An 18,973-nucleotide genomic window follows, 5' to 3' on the forward strand; every position below is an offset into this window, starting at 1 on the left:
TCACGCCAATCGGAGGTCTCACCCCTCACCGTAACTCTCTGCTTCCTATTGCTTAGGTACTCCCTTATCCACTGGAGCACCTTACCAGTTACACCTGCCTGTCTCTCCAGCTTATGTACCAGCCTCTTATGCGGTACTGTGTCAAAGGCTTTACAACAATCCAAGAAAATGCAGTCCGCCCAGCCCTCTCTTTCTTGTTTAATCTGTGTTACCTGGTCATAGAATTCTATTAAGCCAGTCAGGCAAGATTTACCCTCCCTGAACCCATGTTGTCGATTTGTCACGAAGTCCCTTCTCTCCAGATGTGCTACCAGGTTTTTTCTCATGATCTTCTCCATCACCTTGCATGGTATACAAGTTAAGGACACTGGCCTGTAGTTCAGTGCCTCTTGCCTGTCGCCCTTGTTGTATATTGGGACCACATTCGCCGTCTTCCATATTTCTGGTAGGTCTCCCATCTCCAGTGACCTACTATACACTATGGAGAGTGGCAAGCAAAGTGCCTCTGCACACTCTTTCAGTACCCATGGCGAGATCCCGTCTGGACCAACAGCCTTTCTAACATCTAGGTCCAGCAGGTGTCTCTTGACCTCCTCTCTCGTAATTTCAAACTCTTCCAAGGCCGCCTGGTTTACTTCCCTTTCTCCTAGCACAGTGACCTTACCTTGTTCTGTTGTGAAGACCTCTTGGAACCTCTTGTTGAGTTCATCACACACCTCTTTGTCATTCTCTGTATACCTGTCCTCGCCTGTTCTAAGTTTCACTACCTGTTCTTTCACTGTTGTTTTCCTTCTGATGTGACTGTGGAGTAGCTTTGGTTCGGTCTTGGCTTTGTTTGCTATATCATTTTCATAACTTTTCTCTGCTTCTCTTCTCACCCTGACGTACTCATTCCTGGTTCTCTGGTATCTCTCTCTGCTTTCTGGTGTTCTGTTATTCCGAAGTTCCTCCACGCCCTTTTGTTCAGTACCTTTGCTTCCATACATGCCCTATTATACCATAAATTCTTCTTTTGCTTCTCGGATTTTTCCTTTTGGGCCGGGATGTATCTGCTTACTGCCTCCTGACACTTTTGGGTGACATAGTCCATCATATCTTGTACCGTCTTAGCTCTGAGGTCTGTGTCCCAAGGTATTTCCCTTAGGAAGCTTCTCATCTCCTCATAATTTCCCTTTCGGTATGCCAGCCTTTTGTTTCCTAGTTCTTTTTTGGGGGGGATAATTCCTAGCTCTACCAGGTACTCAAAGTTCAATACACTGTGATCACTCATTCCCAAGGGCGCTTCCATCTTGACTTCCCTTATATCCCACTCATTTAGGGTAAATATCAGATCAAGCATTGCTGGTTGAACCTCTCCTCTCATTCTTGTTGGATCCTTGATGTGCTGGCTTAGAAAGTTTCTTGTTGCCACATCCAGCAGCTTAGCTCTCCATGTTTCTGGTCCTCCATGCGGGTCTCTGTTCTCCCAATCTATCTTCCCATGGTTGAAATCTCCCATGATTAGTAGTCCAGATCCATTCCTGCTAGCAACAGAAGCTGCTCTCTCCATTATGTTAATAGTGGCCATATTGTTTCTATCATATTCCTGTCTGGGTCTTCTATCATTTTGTGGCGGATTATATATGACTACGACTATAATTTTTTGCCCTCCAGTTGTTATTATTCCTATTATGTAGTCACTGAAACCTTCACATCCCTGAACAACCAACTCCTCAAAATCCCAGCCTTTTCTTACCAGCAGAGCTACACCACCCCCACCTCTTCCTTCTCTCTCTTTCCTCATAACATAATAGTCCTGTGGGAACACTGCATTTGTTATTGTTTTCGTCAGCTTTGTTTCTGTGAGAGCTAATATGTCTGGGTTTTCCTCTAGTACCCATTCTCCAAGTTCATTTGCTTTATTTGTAATACCGTCTATGTTAGTGTTCATTGCCTTGAGGCTCACTTTCTTCTGTCCCTTCTCAAATCTCCTCCTTGGTGAATGTTCTGCTGGTGGAGGAAGCTGTGCCATGGGTGTGAGGATTTGTGAGGTGGATACCAGGGTTGCAGAGGATACTGGGATGAGGGGTGGGGGGTCAAGTGAAGGGGGAAGGACAGGGAGGGTATGGGGTGAACGGGGCGGGAAGACAGGAAGGAAAGGGAGGTTTTCTATGCAGAGGAGGGTGGTGGGGTTGCCCTCCCCACTGGTGTTATTGGGTAGCTGGTTGTGGGTTCCCCCCTCGCCTCTGGGGGTGATGTGTTGGGAGCTGTGGTTTCCTGGTTTTCCCCTCTCGCCCTGCGCTTCTTCCTTGCTTCTGCCGCCATGGCCCTCTCCTCCCTCGTCATGTCCCTCTGGAGGAATACTTTTTTGAATTCCCTCACATGTTGCAGGTGGCTTTTCTTTGTTAGAATCGTGTCCTTTGTGTTCTCGTTTGCGAACACTATCTTTAACACACGGTCTCGGTCTTTTTTGTACCAGCCTAACCTGAAAACCTTCTCAATGCTATGCTCAGGCCCTTCCATGTCTAGTGCCTTCAGTATTTCATTCACTGCCGCTTTGTCCTTATCATTCCACTCTTTCCTATTAGAGCCTTCCTGCTCGTTAATCCCTACAGCTACCACTGCTCTTTCCTTTCCAGCAGCTGGCTAGTGGAGCGTGCCGCTTCCTGTGAGGTGGCTGCTTTCATGGCTACCTCCATCACTGCAGACATTACTTCAGAGTTGTTTTTTTTAGCATTTCTGCAAATGTTGCTTTTAATGTGGCATTCTCTTCCAAAGTACTATTACCACCTTCTCCCTGGGTGGTTATCTGAGTCTCAGCATCGATACTGTTTTCTTTGAGGGCTCTAATCTCCTCCTTTGCTGCTGTCAGCTCTCTTTTTAGGTTGCTTATTTCATTCTTCATTTCCTGCATCTCACTCTTGATGTTCTCCAGAAACTGAGCGTACATTTCCTTCATTTCGTCGCCTGAGCTTTTCCTTGTTCCCCTGTTGCTTCTGGCTGTCATGCTTGACGCTGTTCCAAGATGTGCCGTGATAGGATACATCAGAAGGGCAGAGTGGAGTAGGGGAGAGAGAGAGGGAGGGAGAGAGAGGGAGGGAGGGAGAGAGAGAGAGAGAGAGAGAGAGAGAGAGAGAGAGAGAGAGAGAGAGAGAGAGATAAAGAGAGAGAGAGAGAGAGAGAGAGAGAGAGAGAGAGAGAGAGAGAGAGAGAGAGAGAGAGAGAGAGAGAGAGAGAGAGAGAGAGAGAGAGAGAGAGAGAGTGGGAGAGAGAGGAGAAAGTGGGAGAGAGAGAGAGAGGAGAGAGAGGGGGAGAGTATGTGTAAGGGGGATGCAGGGGACTGGGGGGTGGGGGGGGGGGCGGTGGTGGCGACCAGGTGAAGTCAGGTCAGGTCAGCTCAGATGGGGGTAAGAGAGGAGGTGGGGTATAGTAGGGGCTTGGCTCTTTCCTCAAAAGGTGTTAATCCTTTCTTCCCTGACTGTGTGTGTGTGTGTGTGTGTGTGTGTGTGTGTGTGTGTGTGTGTGTGTGTGTGTGTGTGTGTGTGTGTTTTAAAAGGTAGATGTGCATTCCTTGAGTGAATGAATTGTACAAACTGCACAGAAAATTTTTGAGAATGGTGTATGGGTGGTTGAAGTATTCAGGAAACAGATGAGTATCTCTCTACTACCAGTATCTGCCTCTCCTTCCTGCCTTCTCTACTTGTTTTTCTTTTTTGGTCTGCTAAACACGTTGATCGTGGCGATGACACTCGGGTTCGTGACACTGGCGTGTGCTGGCATTAAGGAATATCTGATCAGTGAAATATATTTATTCTGTTTATCTCCCTGTTAGATAAATATTTGCTTTATAATGATAGCTCGCTATTCCTTTCACAAAAAATACGAGAAGTATCCAGAGTGCTGACAGTGAGAGAGATGGATGACCGGCGAGAATGGTGCAGGTACAGGGTGAGTGTTATACCTTTCATCATCTCTCTGCGGACGAGATCACAATTTTTAAAAGCTCTCTGTGATACACTATGGACCCGCATTACACTCTTCTTTATCTACGAAGATTACAAAATGATCTTAAGACGATAGCAAGAAACTTTATGACACATATTCATATAGGTAAGGTAAGGTAACCACCGAGCTAGTGGCTAGTTTTGAAAGGACAACCAGGAGCTGTCAACGGCTCATCCCCCAGACATTGACATAAGGGCACATATCCCCATCCCCGCCCTTCCCTGCTTAGTAAAACCGCTCAACGCATGCTAAATATACTCCACATACTACTCGATTAGTTATGAGGGATAAGATAGGTTAGGTTACGATATTTAGGTGACTATGCAAGTCTGTGGTTGGATGGTGAGAAAATGATAATTACTGTACATCTAATGGATTTTTTCATCTCACACGCAACCTAAACACAGGCAGGTGAGAACATGCACATGCACACGGTGCATGTGCACCAGCTCATGTAATTAGACTGGCAGGTCCTTTACTACGCCCAAAATACGACAGCTTAATAATTTAGTTCTTCCTAAAGTACTTCACTTATCCCAGAACCACTTACTCTTCTCCCACCAAACTCTTCTTTTCTCCCTCAACAGCAAGCCCTCCTGCTCCCCTGCTACAACCTGTCGTTCACACTTATCCCTAATGCTTGATGCTTGATGCAATGTTGCATTCAAAGTAGTCTGTAATGTTGCAAGTTGCAACATTGTAATGTTTCAAACTAAAATCAAACGTTTCAAACATTTCCATTCAGATTGTGAGCAACAAGCGCACGGAAGTTGATGTAGACAAGTGGGACTACTACTTGCGGGACTCTCACAGCCTGGGACTCAAGGTGAGTAGCAGCGTCTGTGCTCCCAGACCTGTACTCAGTCTCACTATGTTTTCAATCTAAAATATATGATAATTCCTTTTTAGCATGATAAGGCCTTAACAATTTCATAATGACATGACTGTGACTCAGGTAACGTTCGAATACGAGCGTCTGCTGGACTCGTGCAGAGCGATGGAGGTCACCAGAGATGAGAAGACCATTGAGATCTGCTACCGGGACAAGGACGCCGACACCCTCTACGAGATGTTCCACACTCGCGCGCTCCTCCACAAGAAGGCCTACCAACACCACACTGTCAAAGTCATAGAACAAATGTACGTTTTTTTTTTTCATATCCAATAGTTCTTACATATCCCCTTCGCTCTATTATGAGTCAATATACATGTGTGGGGTAACAATTTTGAAGCTCTGATGCGTGAATACCTTGTGAATATTTCAAGGGTAGGCCTAGTAAAGACGGTAGGCTTAACTCCAGATCTGCAAGGAATATTTATATTTTTTCAACTTCGGTTATGGGCGAGGATCTGATAACACCTTCTCTTAACTTGAATATTAAAATATTTATGAATATTAGTAAAACTAAGTTTTCCACTTAAACTTTCCAGTGAAAAATTAGTTACCTTCCCTGTGTAAATCCTCTGTGGTCCCTGTATATCCCTATATAACCCGTGTGTATCATGTCTCGCCCCCTCTATACCTCTTATATACCCCTCTGTGCATCCCTGTATACCGCCTGTGTAGCCCGTTGTGTAGTTCCAGTGTGGTCATTGAATGGCCGATGTGTAACTTCTGTGTGCCACTGTATGGTCCATGTTTAGCCCTATGTGATCCAAGTGTAGCCCCTGTGTATCCTGCCAAGTAGCCTCTGTGTTCACATGTATTCCTGTGTAACCACTGTGTGAACCCTGTGTATTTGCAACTAGCTGTACCCGCCCACTCGTTGCTGTGGCTCAGCAACGCATGTGCATTGCTGAGCCACAGCAACCTTCCCCCTTCTCCCAGTCCTCCCCACCATTCCCCCCTCCGACGTTCACTGGTCCTCCCAACCATTCCTCACTCTCTCGTCCTCCCAACCATTCCCCACACCCCTGTCTCCTAGTCCTCCCATCCATTCCCCACTCCACTGTCCACTCGTCCTTCTAACCATTCCGCACTCCACTGTCCCCTCATCCTCCCCACCATTTCCCACTCCCTTGTCCCCCTCGTCCACCCTACCATTTCCCCTCTCCCCCATCCCTTCATTCTCCCTACCATCCCCCACTCCCCTGTCCCCTCGTCCTACCCACCATCCCCCACTCCCATCCCCTCGTCCTCCCCATCATTCTCCCTCGTTCAATACATTCCCAAATGATCTTATGTTCCCATCAGAAAATAGGGAACATCAAATGATCTGATGATGTTCCTATCGTTGAGATATAAGAAAAACAGTTAAAAAAATGAAATAAAAACAGTAAAAAAAATAAAAAATAAACTATACTCACGAAATGAACGTTATGGTAAACAACACAGCTCAATTCCAATGCAATGTCACACAAAATAATTAAATCAAAATGAAAAAAATCAAAATCTTTGAAAATAAAATTTGTCAATGCAATCGGAAACATTGAAATGGAATCGTAACATATTTAGGATAGTGTGAGTTGCTCTTACATGCAACAGATGGTGTTGTTTCTTAAAAAGGGAATGTTTTTACCTGTCACAGGTGTGGCATCTATACTTATACTTACGAAATGAACGATATGGTAAACAACACAGCTCAATTCTAACGCAATGTCACACAAAATAATTAAATCAAAATGAAAATAAATTGTAGTCTATGAAAATTCAATTTATCAATGCAGTCGGAAACACTGAAATGGAATCGTAACATATTTAGTATAATGTGTGTGTTGCTATTACGTGCAACAGATGGCTCTGTTTTTTTAAAAAAGCATGTTTTTACGTGTCACAGGTGTGACATCTATGTATCTTGAGGTTATCTTGAGTTGATTTCGGGGCTTTAGTGTCCCTGCGGCCTGGTCCTCGACCAGGCCTCCACCCCTAGGAAGCAGCCCCTGACAGCTAACTCCCAGGAACCTATTTACTGCTAGGTAACAGGGGAATAGGGTGAAAGAAACTCTGCCAATCATTTCTTGCCAGCGCCCGGGATCGAACCAGGGACCACAGGATCATGTGTCCAGTGTGCTGTCCGCTCGGCCGGCCGGCTCCAGGTATATAAAAACGTAGTAGGTATATAAAAATGTAGTAGGTATATAAAAACATGCGTGTATTCAAATGGAACGTTGTGTCAAAATTTCAAAGCAATTGGTGAAGAACTTTCGGAGATTACAGCGTGTGTTGCTCTTACGTCCAACAGATGGCGCTGTTTAAAAAAAATGTTTTTTTCCTGTCACAGGTGAGGTATGAATATAGTAGGTATATAAAAACATTCGCCTATTCGAATGCAACGTTGTGTCAAAATTTCAAAGCAATCGGTAAAGAGGTTTTGAAGAGTTCCCTCATATGAAAAACACATGAAAAACGCAGTTTTTTAAAAAATCATGTTTTTTTCCCGTCTGACATGACATCTGTATAGTATGCATATAAAAATCTGCCCGAATGCGAATGGAACGTTGTGTGAAAATTTCAAAGCAATCGGTGAAGAACTTTCGGAGATTAGCGATTATGCACAAACGAACATTTACATTTTTATTTAAATAGACTAGCTGTACCCGGCCGACACGTTGCTGTGGTCCCTGTGTGGTCTCCAGTGTAGCCACCTGTGTGGTCCCTGTGTGGTCCCCAGTGTAGCCACCTGTGTGGTCCCTGTGTGGTCTCCAGTGTAGCCACCTGTGTGGTCCCTGTGTGGTCCCCAGTGTAGCCACCTGTGTGGTCCCTGTGTGGTCCCCAGTGTAGCCACCTGTGTGGTCCCTGTGTGGTCTCCAGTGTAGCCACCTGTGTGGCCCCTGTGTGGTCCCCAGTGTAGCCACCTGTGTGGTCCCTGTGTGGTCCCCAGTGTAGCCACCTGTGTGGTCCCTGTGTGGTCCCCAGTGTAGCCACCTGTGTGGTCCCCAGTGTAGCCACCTATGTGGTCCCCTGTGTGGTCTCCTGTGTGGTCTCCTGTGTAGCAACCTGTGTGGTCCCTGTGTAATCCCTGTGTGGTCCCCAGTGTAGCCACCTGTGTGGCCCCTGTGTAGTTCCCAGTACAGCCACCTGTGTGGCCCTTGTGTGGCCCCAGTGTGGCCCCCAGTGTAGCTACCTGTGTGGTCCCCAGTGAAGCAGCCTGTGTGGTCCCTGTGTGGTTCCCAGATAAGCCATATGTGTGGTCCCTGTGTATCCACTTAATTTTAATTTTGCCCCGAGGGACGAGTTTATTGGGCAGCGCCACTCATCTTGTGAGTGGACACACCGCCATAGCAGCGTGTACAACACTCCCCAAAAGAAAGAAAACCCGCTGGGTTGTTCATCCTGTCACTTGTACCCAGACACAGCTGGGACTTGCTTAATTGTCTCAAGTGAATAGCTCTTCAAACAAGAAGATTAACATTTGTTAACCCTTAAAAGCTTACGTTATCTTGCGGGTGCAAAATGGGAGAATCTTTTAAGAACAGTATCAATATTTGACAAATAGTGTTTTCCTAACTCAAACAATGTGGGGTTCATTATTCTACACATATTTCTAATGTCTCTCAGGTGTTCACATTCACGTAGATAGTGTTCAAGTGTTCAGTCGTTTCCATTCCGTATCTCTATGGATATTTGTATCCCAGACGGATTCTCGCTATTACTGATTCTCTTCCGCGTACTCCACTTATTCGTCCATAATGATTGGGATTGCCAGCTGCAACCATGTTGTACCATCGTACAGATTCACAGGTTTATACTACTATCCTCCTTTCCTCAGTTACCTTGTCACGGTGATGTTGCCTGACAATACCTCTAATTTGTAGTAGTCTTGGGTATGAAGTATTCAATATGGTCTCCTTCAGCGCCTTCAGCAGCCAGCACATCTGCTCGTTCATTTCCACATATTCCAACATGGGAGGGGATCCACAGAAACTTGATGACTCTTCCTTCATTGGTAAATACTCATACAGCTCTCCTAATTTTAGCGACTATTGCAAGATTTTCTGCTCGATTTTTACTTAGGCTTTGCAGTGCTGCTTTTGAATCAGTGCAAATCACTGCACCATTAGAGTTCCGTTCAAGAAACCTTAACGCCTAACAATGGCAGTTATCTCTGCTTGCATTGAAGAGGCATAGTTCTCAATACGTGCTTTTTCTTCATTTCTGCGTTGGAAAGTATTATCCTTGATTACCGTGTATACTGCACCAGCCCTTCCACTGACAGGATTAGATGACCCGTCAGTGTAGATTTGATCTAGTTCATCTCCGGCTTCTTCATAAATTTCCTCGAGATACTTGTGCCTCATTTCTTGTGGTAACATGTTGGATTTTTTCGTTTCCATTTCATTGATGATAATCTTGCATGAGTCATCCTCCCAGGGAGGTAACCTCTCAGGGAGGAAGGGAGGAGGCAGGAGCTCACGGGCTTGCAAAAGCATGTGAAGGTCTTCGAGGTAGCAGACTGATCTGTGATGCCATTTTTTGCTTCTCCTGTTTCGCCCTGAAAGTAGCACAGAACTCAGTTTTATCTTAACAATATCACTGTAATGGGGGTCTCTGGCTATCCTAATTGCAAGCTTAGCATTCAGCTCCTTAATTCTGCTTTTAACACTGGGGAGGGACAACTCCTCTCGTAGATTAGACGTTTTGGCATTTCTTCGAACTCCAAGAATGATTGTCATGGCTTCATTTTAAATGCTTTCAAGCCTTTTCATGTCGCTTTGGGAGTAGGTGCACAGAACTGGTGCGGCATAGTCACCTGTGTAGTCCCCAGTGTAGACACCTGTGTGGTGTCAAGTGTAGCCACCTGAGTTGTCCCTGTGTGTTCCCCTGTATGTTCCCTGAGTGGTCCTCATTGTAGCCACCTGTGTGATCCCTGTGTGGTTCCCACAGTAGCCACCTGTGTGGCCCCTGTGTGGTCTCTGTGTGGTCCCCAGTGTAGCCACCTGTGTGGGAGGCTCCTGTATGGTCCCTGTATGGTCTCTGTGTGGTCCCTGTGAGGTCCCTGTGTTGTCCCCGTGAGGTCCCTGTGTGGTCCCCAGTGTAGCCACCTATGTGGTCCCCCGTGTGGCCCCTATGTGGTCTCTATTTGGTCCCCTGTGTGGTCTCCAGTGTAGCTACCTGTGTGGTCTCCTGTGTAGCGACCTGTGTGACCCCTGTGTGGTCTCTGTGTGGTCCCTGTGTGGTCTTCTTTGTGGTCCCTGTGTGGTCTTCTTTGTGGTACCCAGTGTAGCCACCTATGGGGTCCCTGTGTGGTTCCCGGTGTAGCCACATGTGTGTCCCCTGTGTGGTTCCAGGTGTAGCCACATGTGTGTCCCCTGTGTGGTCCCCATTATTGCTACCTGTGGTCCCTGTGTGGTCCCTGTGGTCCCTGTGTGGTCTTCTTTGTGGTACCCAGTGTAGCCACCTATGGGGTCCCTGTGTGGTTCCCGGTGTAGCCACATGTGTGTCCCCTGTGTGGTTCCAGGTGTAGCCACATGTGTGTCCCCTGTGTGGTCCCCATTATTGCTACCTGTGGTCCCTGTGTGGTCCCTGTGGTCCCTGTGTGGTCCCATTATGGTCCCTGTGTGGTCCCTGTGGTCCCTGTATGGTCCCTGTGTGGTCCCTGTGTGGTCCCTGTGGTCCCTGTATAGTCCCTGTGTGGCCCCCCGTGTGGTCCCCATTATTGCCACCTGTGTGGTCCCTGTGAGGTCCCTGTGTGGCACCTTGTTTGGTCCCCAGTGTAGCCACCTGTGTGTCCCCTGTGTGGTCCCCATTATTGCCACCTGTCAGGTCCTTCTGTGGTCCCTGTGTGGTCCACAGTGTAACCTCCTGTGTGGTTCTTGTGTGGTCCCTGTGTGGTCCCTATGTGGTCCCTGTGTGGTCTCTGTGTGGTTCCTGTGTGGTCCCCAGTGTAGCCAGCTATGTGGTCCCCAGTGTAGCCAGCTGTGTGGTCCCCAGTGTAGCCAGCTGTGTGGTCCCCAGTGTAGCCAGCTGTGTGGTCCCCAGTGTAGCCAGCTGTGTGGTCCCCAGTGTAGCCAGCTGTGTGGTCCCCAGTGTAGCCAGCTGTGTGGTCCCCTGTGTAGCCACCTGTGTGGTCCGTGTGTATTCCTTGTATGGTTCCTGTGTGGTCCCTGTGTGGCCCCTGTGTGGTACCCTGTGTGGTGCCCTGTGTGGCCCCTGTGTGGTCCCTGTGTGGCTCCTGTGTGGTCCCTGTGTGGTGCCCTGTGTGGCCCCTGTGTGGTCCCTGTGTGGCCCCTGTGTGGTCCCTGTGTGGTGCCCTGTGTGGCCCCTGTGTGGTCCCTGTGTGGTGCCCTGTGTGGCCCCTGTGTGGCCCCTGTGTGGTCCCTGTGTGGTGCCCTGTGTGGTGCCCTGTGTGGCCCCTGTGTGGTCCCTGTGTGGCTCCTGTGTGGTCCCTGTGTGGTGCCCTGTGTGGCCCCTGTGTGGTCCCTGTGTGGCCCCTGTGTGGTCCCTGTGTGGTGCCCTGTGTGGCCCCTGTGTGGTCCCTGTGTGGTGCCCTGTGTGGCCCCTGTGTGGCCCTTGTGTGGTCCCTGTGTGGCCCCTGTGCGGCCCCTGTGTGGTCCCTGTGTGGTGTCCTGTGAGGCCCCTGTGTGGCCCCTGTGTGGTCCCTGTGTGGTCCCTGTGTGGTGCCCTGTGTGGCCCCTGTGTGGTCCCTGTGTGGCCCCTGTGTGGTCCCTGTGTGGTGCCCTGTGTGGCCCCTGTGTGGTCCCTGTGTGGTCCCTGTGTGGTCCCTGTGTGGCCCCTGTGTGGCCCCTGTGTGGTCCTTGTGTGGTGCCCTGTGTGGCCCCTGTGTGGCCCCTGTGTGGTCCCTGTGTGGCCCCTGTGTGGCCCCTGTGTGGTCCCTGTGTGGTGCCCTGTGTCGCCCCTGTTTGAACCCTGTGTGGTCCCTGTGTGGTGCCCTGTGTGGCCCCTGTGTGGCCCCTGTGTGGTCCCTGTGTGGTCCCTGTGTGGTCCCTGTGTGGTCCCTGTGTGGTCCCTGTGTGGTCCCTGTGTGGCCCCTGTGTGGCCCCTGTGTGGTGCCCTGTGTGGTCCGTGTGTATTGTATGGTCCCTGTGTGGTCCCTGTGTGGTCCCTGTGTGGTCCTTGTGGGGTCCCTGTGTGGTCCCTGTGTGGCCCCTGTGTGGCCCCTGTGTGGCCCCTGTGTGGTGCCCTGTGTGGTGCCCTGTGTGGTCCCTGTGTGGTCCCTGTGTGGTCCCTGTGTGGTCCCTGTGTGGCCCCTGTGTGGCCCCTGTGTGGCCCCTGTGTGGTGCCCTGTGTGGTCCCTATGTGGTCCCTGTGTGGCCCCTGTGTGGTCCCTGTGTGGCCCCTGTGTGGCCCCTGTGTGGTGCCCTGTGTGGCCCCTGTGTGGTCCCTGTGTGGTCCCTGTGTGGTGCCCTGTGTGGTCCCTGTGTGGCCCCTGTGTGGTCCCTGTGTGGCCCCTGTGTGGTCCCTGTGTGGCCCCTGTGTGGCCCCTGTGTGGTGCCCTGTGTGGTGCCCTGTGTGGTCCCTGTGTGGTCCCTGTGTGGCCCCTGTGTGGCCCCTGTGTGGTGCCCTTTGTGGTCCCTGTGTGGTCCCTGTGTGGAATCTGTGTGGCCCCTGTGTGGCCCCTGTGTGGTGCCCTGTGTGGTCCCTGTGTGGTCCCTGTGTGGCCCCTGTGTAGTCCCTGTGTGGCCCCTGTGTGGTCCCTGTGTGGTCCCTGTTTGGTCCCTGTGTGGTCCCTGTGTGGTGCCCTGTGTGGTCTATAGTAAAGTCACCTTTGTGGTCCCTGCGTGGTCCCCAGTGTAGCCACCTATGTGGACCCTGTGTGGTCCCCTGTGTAGCCACCTGTGTGGTCCGTGTGTATTCCTTGTATGGTTCCTGTGTGGTCCCTGTGTGGCCCCTGTGTGGTACCCTGTGTGGTGCCCTGTGTGGCCCCTGTGTGGTCCCTGTGTGGCTCCTGTGTGGTCCCTGTGTGGTGCCCTGTGTGGCCCCTGTGTGGTCCCTGTGTGGCCCCTGTGTGGTCCCTGTGTGGTGCCCTGTGTGGCCCCTGTGTGGTCCCTGTGTGGTGCCCTGTGTGGCCCCTGTGTGGCCCCTGTGTGGTCCCTGTGTGGTGCCCTGTGTGGTGCCCTGTGTGGCCCCTGTGTGGTCCCTGTGTGGCTCCTGTGTGGTCCCTGTGTGGTGCCCTGTGTGGCCCCTGTGTGGTCCCTGTGTGGCCCCTGTGTGGTCCCTGTGTGGTGCCCTGTGTGGCCCCTGTGTGGTCCCTGTGTGGTGCCCTGTGTGGCCCCTGTGTGGCCCCTGTGTGGTCCCTGTGTGGCCCCTGTGTGGCCCCTGTGTGGTCCCTGTGTGGTGCCCTGTGTGGCCCCTGTGTGGCCCCTGTGTGGTCCCTGTGTGGTCCCTGTGTGGTGCCCTGTGTGGCCCCTGTGTGGTCCCTGTGTGGCCCCTGTGTGGTCCCTGTGTGGTGCCCTGTGTTACCCCTGTGTGGTCCCTGTGTGGTCCCTGTGTGGTCCCTGTGTGGCCCCTGTGTGGCCCCTGTGTGGTCCTTGTGTGGTGCCCTGTGTGGCCCCTGTGTGGCCCCTGTGTGGTCCCTGTGTGGCCCCTGTGTGGCCCCTGTGTGGTCCCTGTGTGGTGCCCTGTGTGGCCCCTGTTTGAACCCTGTGTGGTCCCTGTGTGGTGCCCTGTGTGGCCCCTGTGTGGCCCCTGTGTGGTCCCTGTGTGGTCCCTGTGTGGTCCCTGTGTGGTCCCTGTGTGGTCCCTGTGTGGTCCCTGTGTGGCCCCTGTGTGGCCCCTGTGTGGTGCCCTGTGTGGTCCGTGTGTATTGTATGGTCCCTGTGTGGTCCCTGTGTGGTCCCTGTGTGGTCCTTGTGGGGTCCCTGTGTGGTCCCTGTGTGGCCCCTGTGTGGCCCCTGTGTGGCCCCTGTGTGGTGCCCTGTGTGGTGCCCTGTGTGGTCCCTGTGTGGTCCCTGTGTGGTCCCTGTGTGGTCCCTGTGTGGCCCCTGTGTGGCCCCTGTGTGGCCCCTGTGTGGTGCCCTGTGTGGTCCCTGTGTGGTCCCTGTGTGGCCCCTGTGTGGTCCCTGTGTGGCCCCTGTGTGGCCCCTGTGTGGTGCCCTGTGTGGCCCCTGTGTGGTCCCTGTGTGGTCCCTGTGTGGTGCCCTGTGTGGTCCCTGTGTGGCCCCTGTGTGGTCCCTGTGTGGCCCCTGTGTGGTCCCTGTGTGGCCCCTGTGTGGCCCCTGTGTGGTGCCCTGTGTGGTGCCCTGTGTGGTCCCTGTGTGGTCCCTGTGTGGCCCCTGTGTGGCCCCTGTGTGGTGCCCTTTGTGGTCCCTGTGTGGTCCCTGTGTGGAATCTGTGTGGCCCCTGTGTGGCCCCTGTGTGGTGCCCTGTGTGGTCCCTGTGTGGTCCCTGTGTGGCCCCTGTGTAGTCCCTGTGTGGCCCCTGTGTGGTCCCTGTGTGGTCCCTGTTTGGTCCCTGTGTGGTCCCTGTGTGGTGCCCTGTGTGGTCTATAGTAAAGTCACCTTTGTGGTCCCTGCGTGGTCCCAAGTGTAGCCACCTGTGTGGTTCCTGTGTGGACCCTGTGTGGTCCATTTGTGGTCCAAAGTAAAGTCACCTTTGTGGTCCCCTGTATAGCCACCTGTGTGGTCCCAAGTGTAGCCACCTGTGTAACCACCTGTGTGGTCCCCAGTGTAGCCACCTGTGTGGTCTCTGTGTAATCCTTGTGTGGTTTCTGTGTGGTCTCCTGTGTAGCACCTGTGTGGTCTCCTGTGTAGCACCTGTGTGGTCTCCTGTGTAGCACCAGTGTGGTCCACAGTGTAGCCAACGGTGTGGTCTCCTGTGTGGCCCCCAGTATTGCCACCTGTGTGGTCCAAAGTGTAGCCAACTGTGTGGTCCAAAGTGTAGCCACCTGTGTGGACCCCAGTGCAACCACCGGTGTGGTCCCCAGTGTAGTTACCTGTGTGGAACCTGTGTGGTCCCCAGTGTAGCCACCTGTATGGTCCCCAGTGTAGCCACCTATGTGGTCCCTGTGTGGTCCCCAGTGTAGCCACCTGTGTGGACCCTGTGTGGTCCCAAGTGTAGACACCTGTGTGGTCCGTGTGTGGTCCCCAGTGTAGCCATCTGTGTGGTCCCCAGAGTAGCCACCTGTGTAGACCCCAGTGTAGCCACCTGTGTGGGCCCCAGAGTAGCCACCTGTGTAGTCCCCAGTGTAGCCACCTGTGTGGTCCCCAGTGTAGCCACCTGTGTGATCCTCAATGTAGCCACCTGTGTGGGCCCCAGTGTAGCCACCTGTGTAGACCCCAGTGAAGCCACCTGTGTGGTCCCCAGAGTAGCCACCTGTGTATTCCCCAGTGTAGCCACCTGTGTGGTCCCCAGTGTAGCCACCAGTGTGGTCCCTAGTGTAGCCACCTGTGTGGTCCCTAGCGTAGCCACCTGTGTGGTCCCCAGTGTAGTCACCTGTGTGGTTCCTAGTGAAGCCACCTGTGTGGTCCCCAGTGTAGTCACCTGTGTGGTCCTTAGTGTAGCCACCTGTGTGGTCCCCAGTGTAACCACCTGTGTGGTCCTCAGTGTAGCCACCTGTGTGGTCCCCAGAGTTGCCACCTGTGTGGTCCCTAGTGCATCCACCTGTGTGGTCCCCTGTATAGCCACCTGTGTGGTCCCTAGTGTAGCCACCTGTGTGGTCCCCAGAGTAGCCACCTGTGTGATACCCAGAGTAGCCACCTGTGTGGTCCCCAGTGTAGTCACCTGTGTGGTCCCGGTGTAGCTACCTGTGTGGTCCCCAGTGTAGCCACCTGTGTGGTCCTCAGTGTAGCCACCTGTGTGGTCCCCAGAGTAGCCACCTGTGTGGTCCCTAGTGCATCCACCTGTGTGGTCCCCTGTATAGCCACCTGTGTTATCCCCAGTGTAGCCACCTGTGTGGTCCTCAGTGTATCCAACTGTGTGGTCCCAAGTGTAGACACCTGTGTGGTCCTCAGTGTAGCCACCTATGTGGTCCCTGTGTGGTCTCTGTGTGGCCCCCCAGTGTAGCCACCTGTGTGGTCCCTGTGTGGTCCCCAGTGTAGCCATCTGTGTGGTCCCCAGAGTAGCCACCTGTGTAGTCCCCAGTGTAGCCACCTGTGTGGTCCCCAGTGTAGCCACCTGTTTGATCCCCAATGTAGCCACCTGTGTGGTCCCCAGTGTAGCCACCCGTGTAGACCCCAGTGTAGCCACCTGTGTGGTCCCCAGTGTAGCCACCAGTGTGGTCCCCAGTGTAACCACCAGTGTGGTCCCTAGTGTAGCCTCCTGTGTGGTCCCTAGTGTAGCCACCTGTGAGGTCCCCAGTGTAGCCACCAGTGTGGTCCCCAGTGTAGTCACCTGTGTGGTTCCTAGTGAAGCCACCTGTGTGGTCCCCAGTGTAGTCACCTGTGTGGTCCCTAGTGTAGCCACCTGTGTGGTCCCCAGTGTGTGGTGTGTGGTACCTGTGTGGTACCCAGAGCAGCCACCTGTGTGGTCCTCAGTGTATCCAACTGTGTGGTCCCCAGTGTAGCCACCTGTGTATTCCCCAGTGTAGTCACCTGTGTGGTTCCTAGTGAAGCCAGCTGTGTGGTCCCCAGTGTAGTCACCTGTGTGGTCCCTAGTGTAGCCAGCTGTGTGGTCCCCAGTGTAGCCACCTGTGTGGTCCCCAGTGTATCCACCTGTGTGGTCCCCAGAGTAGCCACCTGTGTGGTCCTTAGTGCATCCACCTGTGTGGTCTCCTGTATAGCCACCTGTGTGGTCCCTAGTGTAGCCACCTGTGTGGTCCTCAGTGTATCCAACTGTGTGGTCCCCAGAGTAGCCACCTGTGTTATCCCCAGTGTAGCCACCAGTGTAGTCACCTGTGTGGTTCCTAGTGAAGCCACCTGTATGGTCTCCAGTGTAGTCACCTGTGTGGTCCCCAGTGTAGCCACCTGTGTGGTCCCTAGTGCATCCACCTGTGTGGTCCCCAGTGTATCCAACTGTGTGGTCCCCAGTGTAGCCACCTGTGTGGTTCCCAGAGTAGCCACCTGTGTGGTCCCTAGTGCATCCACCTGTGTTATCCCCAGAGTAGCCACCTGTGTTATCCCCAGTGTAGCCACCAGTGTAGTCACCTGTGTGGTTCCTAGTGAAGCCACCTGTATGGTCTCCAGTGTAGTCACCTGTGTGGTCCCCAGTGTAGCCACCTGTGTGGTCCCTAGTGCATCCACCTGTGTGGTCCTCAGTGTATCCAACTGTGTGGTCCCCAGTGTAGCCACCTGTGTGGTCCCTAGTGTAGCCACCTGTGTTATCCCCAGTGTAGCCACCTGTGTGGTCCTCAGTGTATCCAACTGTGTGGTCCCCAGAGTAGCCACCTGTGTTATCCCCAGTGTAGCCACCTGTGTGGTCTTCAGTGTATCCAACTGTGTGGTCCCCAGAGTAGCCACCTGTGTGGTCCTCAGTGTATCCAACTGTGTGGTCCCCAGTGTAGCTACCTGTGTGGTCCCTAGTGTAGCCACCTGTGTGGGCCCCAGTGAAGCCACCTGTGTGGTCCCCAGTGTAGCCACCTGTGTGGTCCCTAGTGTAGCCACCTGTGTGGTCCCCAGTGTAGCCACCTGTGTGTTCCCCAGTGTAGCCACCTGTGTGTTCCCCAGTGTAGCCACCTGTGTGGGCCCCGATGTAGCCACCTGTGTGGTCCCCAGTGTAGCCACCTGTGTGGGCCCCAGTGTAGCCACCTGTGTGGGCCCCAGTGTAGCCACCTGTGTGGGCCCCAGTGTAGCCACCTGTGTGATCCCCAGTGTTGCCCCCAGTGTAGCCACCTGTGTGGTCCCCAGTGTAGCCACCTGTGTGGGCCTCAGTGTAGCCACCTGTGTGGTCCCTAGTGTAGCCACCTGTGTGGTCTCCAGTGTAGCCACCTGTGTGGGCCCCAGTGAAGCCACCTGTGTGGTCCCCAGTGTAGCCACCAGTGTGGTCCCCAGTGTCCCCAGTGGCTCATGTGTAGCTCCTGTGTGATGTCCTGTGGGGCCCATGTGTAGCACCTGTGTGATGTCCTGTGGGGCCCATGTGTAGCACCTTTGTGATGTCCTTTGGGGCCCATGTGTAACACCTGTGATGTACTGTGTTTACTAGTTGTGTTTACTAGTTGTGTTTTTGCGGGGGTTGAGCATTGCTCTTTCGGCCCGCCTCTCAACTGTCAATCAACTGTTTACTAACTAACTACTAACTTACTAACTACTTTTTTTTCCCACACCACACACACACACACACCAGGAAGCAACCCGTGACAGCTGACTAACTCCCAGGTACCTATTTACTGCTAGGTAACAGGGGCACTTAGGGTGAAAGAAACTTTGCCCATTTGTTTCTGCCTCGTGGGGGAATCGAACCCGCGCCACAGAATTACGAGTACTGCGCGCTATCCACCAGGCTACGAGGCCCTGTGGGGCTCAGGTGTAGCACCTATGTGATGTTCTGTGGGGCTTATGTGTAGCCCTTGTGTGATGTCCTGTGGGGCCAATGTGTAGCACCTTTGTGATGTCCTGTGGGGCCCATGTGTAGGACCTGTGTGATGTCCTGTGGGGCCCATGTGTAGCACCTTTGTGATGTCCTTTGGGTCCCATGTGTAACACCTGTGATGTCCTGTGGGGCTCATGTGTAGCATCTGTGTGATGTCCTGTGGGGCCCATGTGTAGCATCTGTGTGATGTCCTGTGGGGCCCATGTGTAGCATCTGTGTGATGTCCTGTGGGGCCCATGTGTAGCATCTGTGTGATGTCCTGTGGGGCCCATGTGTAACACCTGTGATGTCCTGTGGGGCTCATGTGTAGCATCTGTGTGATGTCCTGTGGGGCCCATGTGTAGCATCTGTGTGATGTCCTGTGGGGCCCATGTGTAGCATCTGTGTGATGTCCTGTGGGGCCCATGTGTAGCACCTGTGTGATGTCCTGTGGGGCCCATGTGTAGCATCTGTGTGATGTCCTGTGGGGCCCATGTGTAACACCTGTGATGTCCTGTGGGGCTCATGTGTAGCATCTGTGTGATGTCCTGTGGGGCCCATGTGTAGCATCTGTGTGATGTCCTGTGGGGCCCATGTGTAGCATCTGTGTGATGTCCTGTGGGGCCCATGTGTAGCATCTGTGTGATG

General features: G+C 52.8%; 1 protein-coding gene across 1 annotated transcript in view; it reads left to right on the forward strand.

The window, feature by feature from the left end:
• Positions 1–18,973, forward strand: part of LOC123748274 (deoxynucleoside triphosphate triphosphohydrolase SAMHD1) — a 259,172-nt gene that overhangs the window by 173,750 nt on the left and 66,449 nt on the right. The window contains exons 6-7 of the mRNA XM_069328220.1: positions 4,730–4,810; positions 4,940–5,124. Of these exons, the coding sequence (XP_069184321.1) occupies positions 4,730–4,810; positions 4,940–5,124 (266 nt within the window). The remainder of the gene's footprint in view (positions 1–4,729; positions 4,811–4,939; positions 5,125–18,973) is intronic.

This window comes from Procambarus clarkii, chromosome 21 (genome assembly GCF_040958095.1).
Source record: "Procambarus clarkii isolate CNS0578487 chromosome 21, FALCON_Pclarkii_2.0, whole genome shotgun sequence".
NCBI classification, from domain to species: Eukaryota; Metazoa; Arthropoda; class Malacostraca; order Decapoda; family Cambaridae; genus Procambarus; species Procambarus clarkii.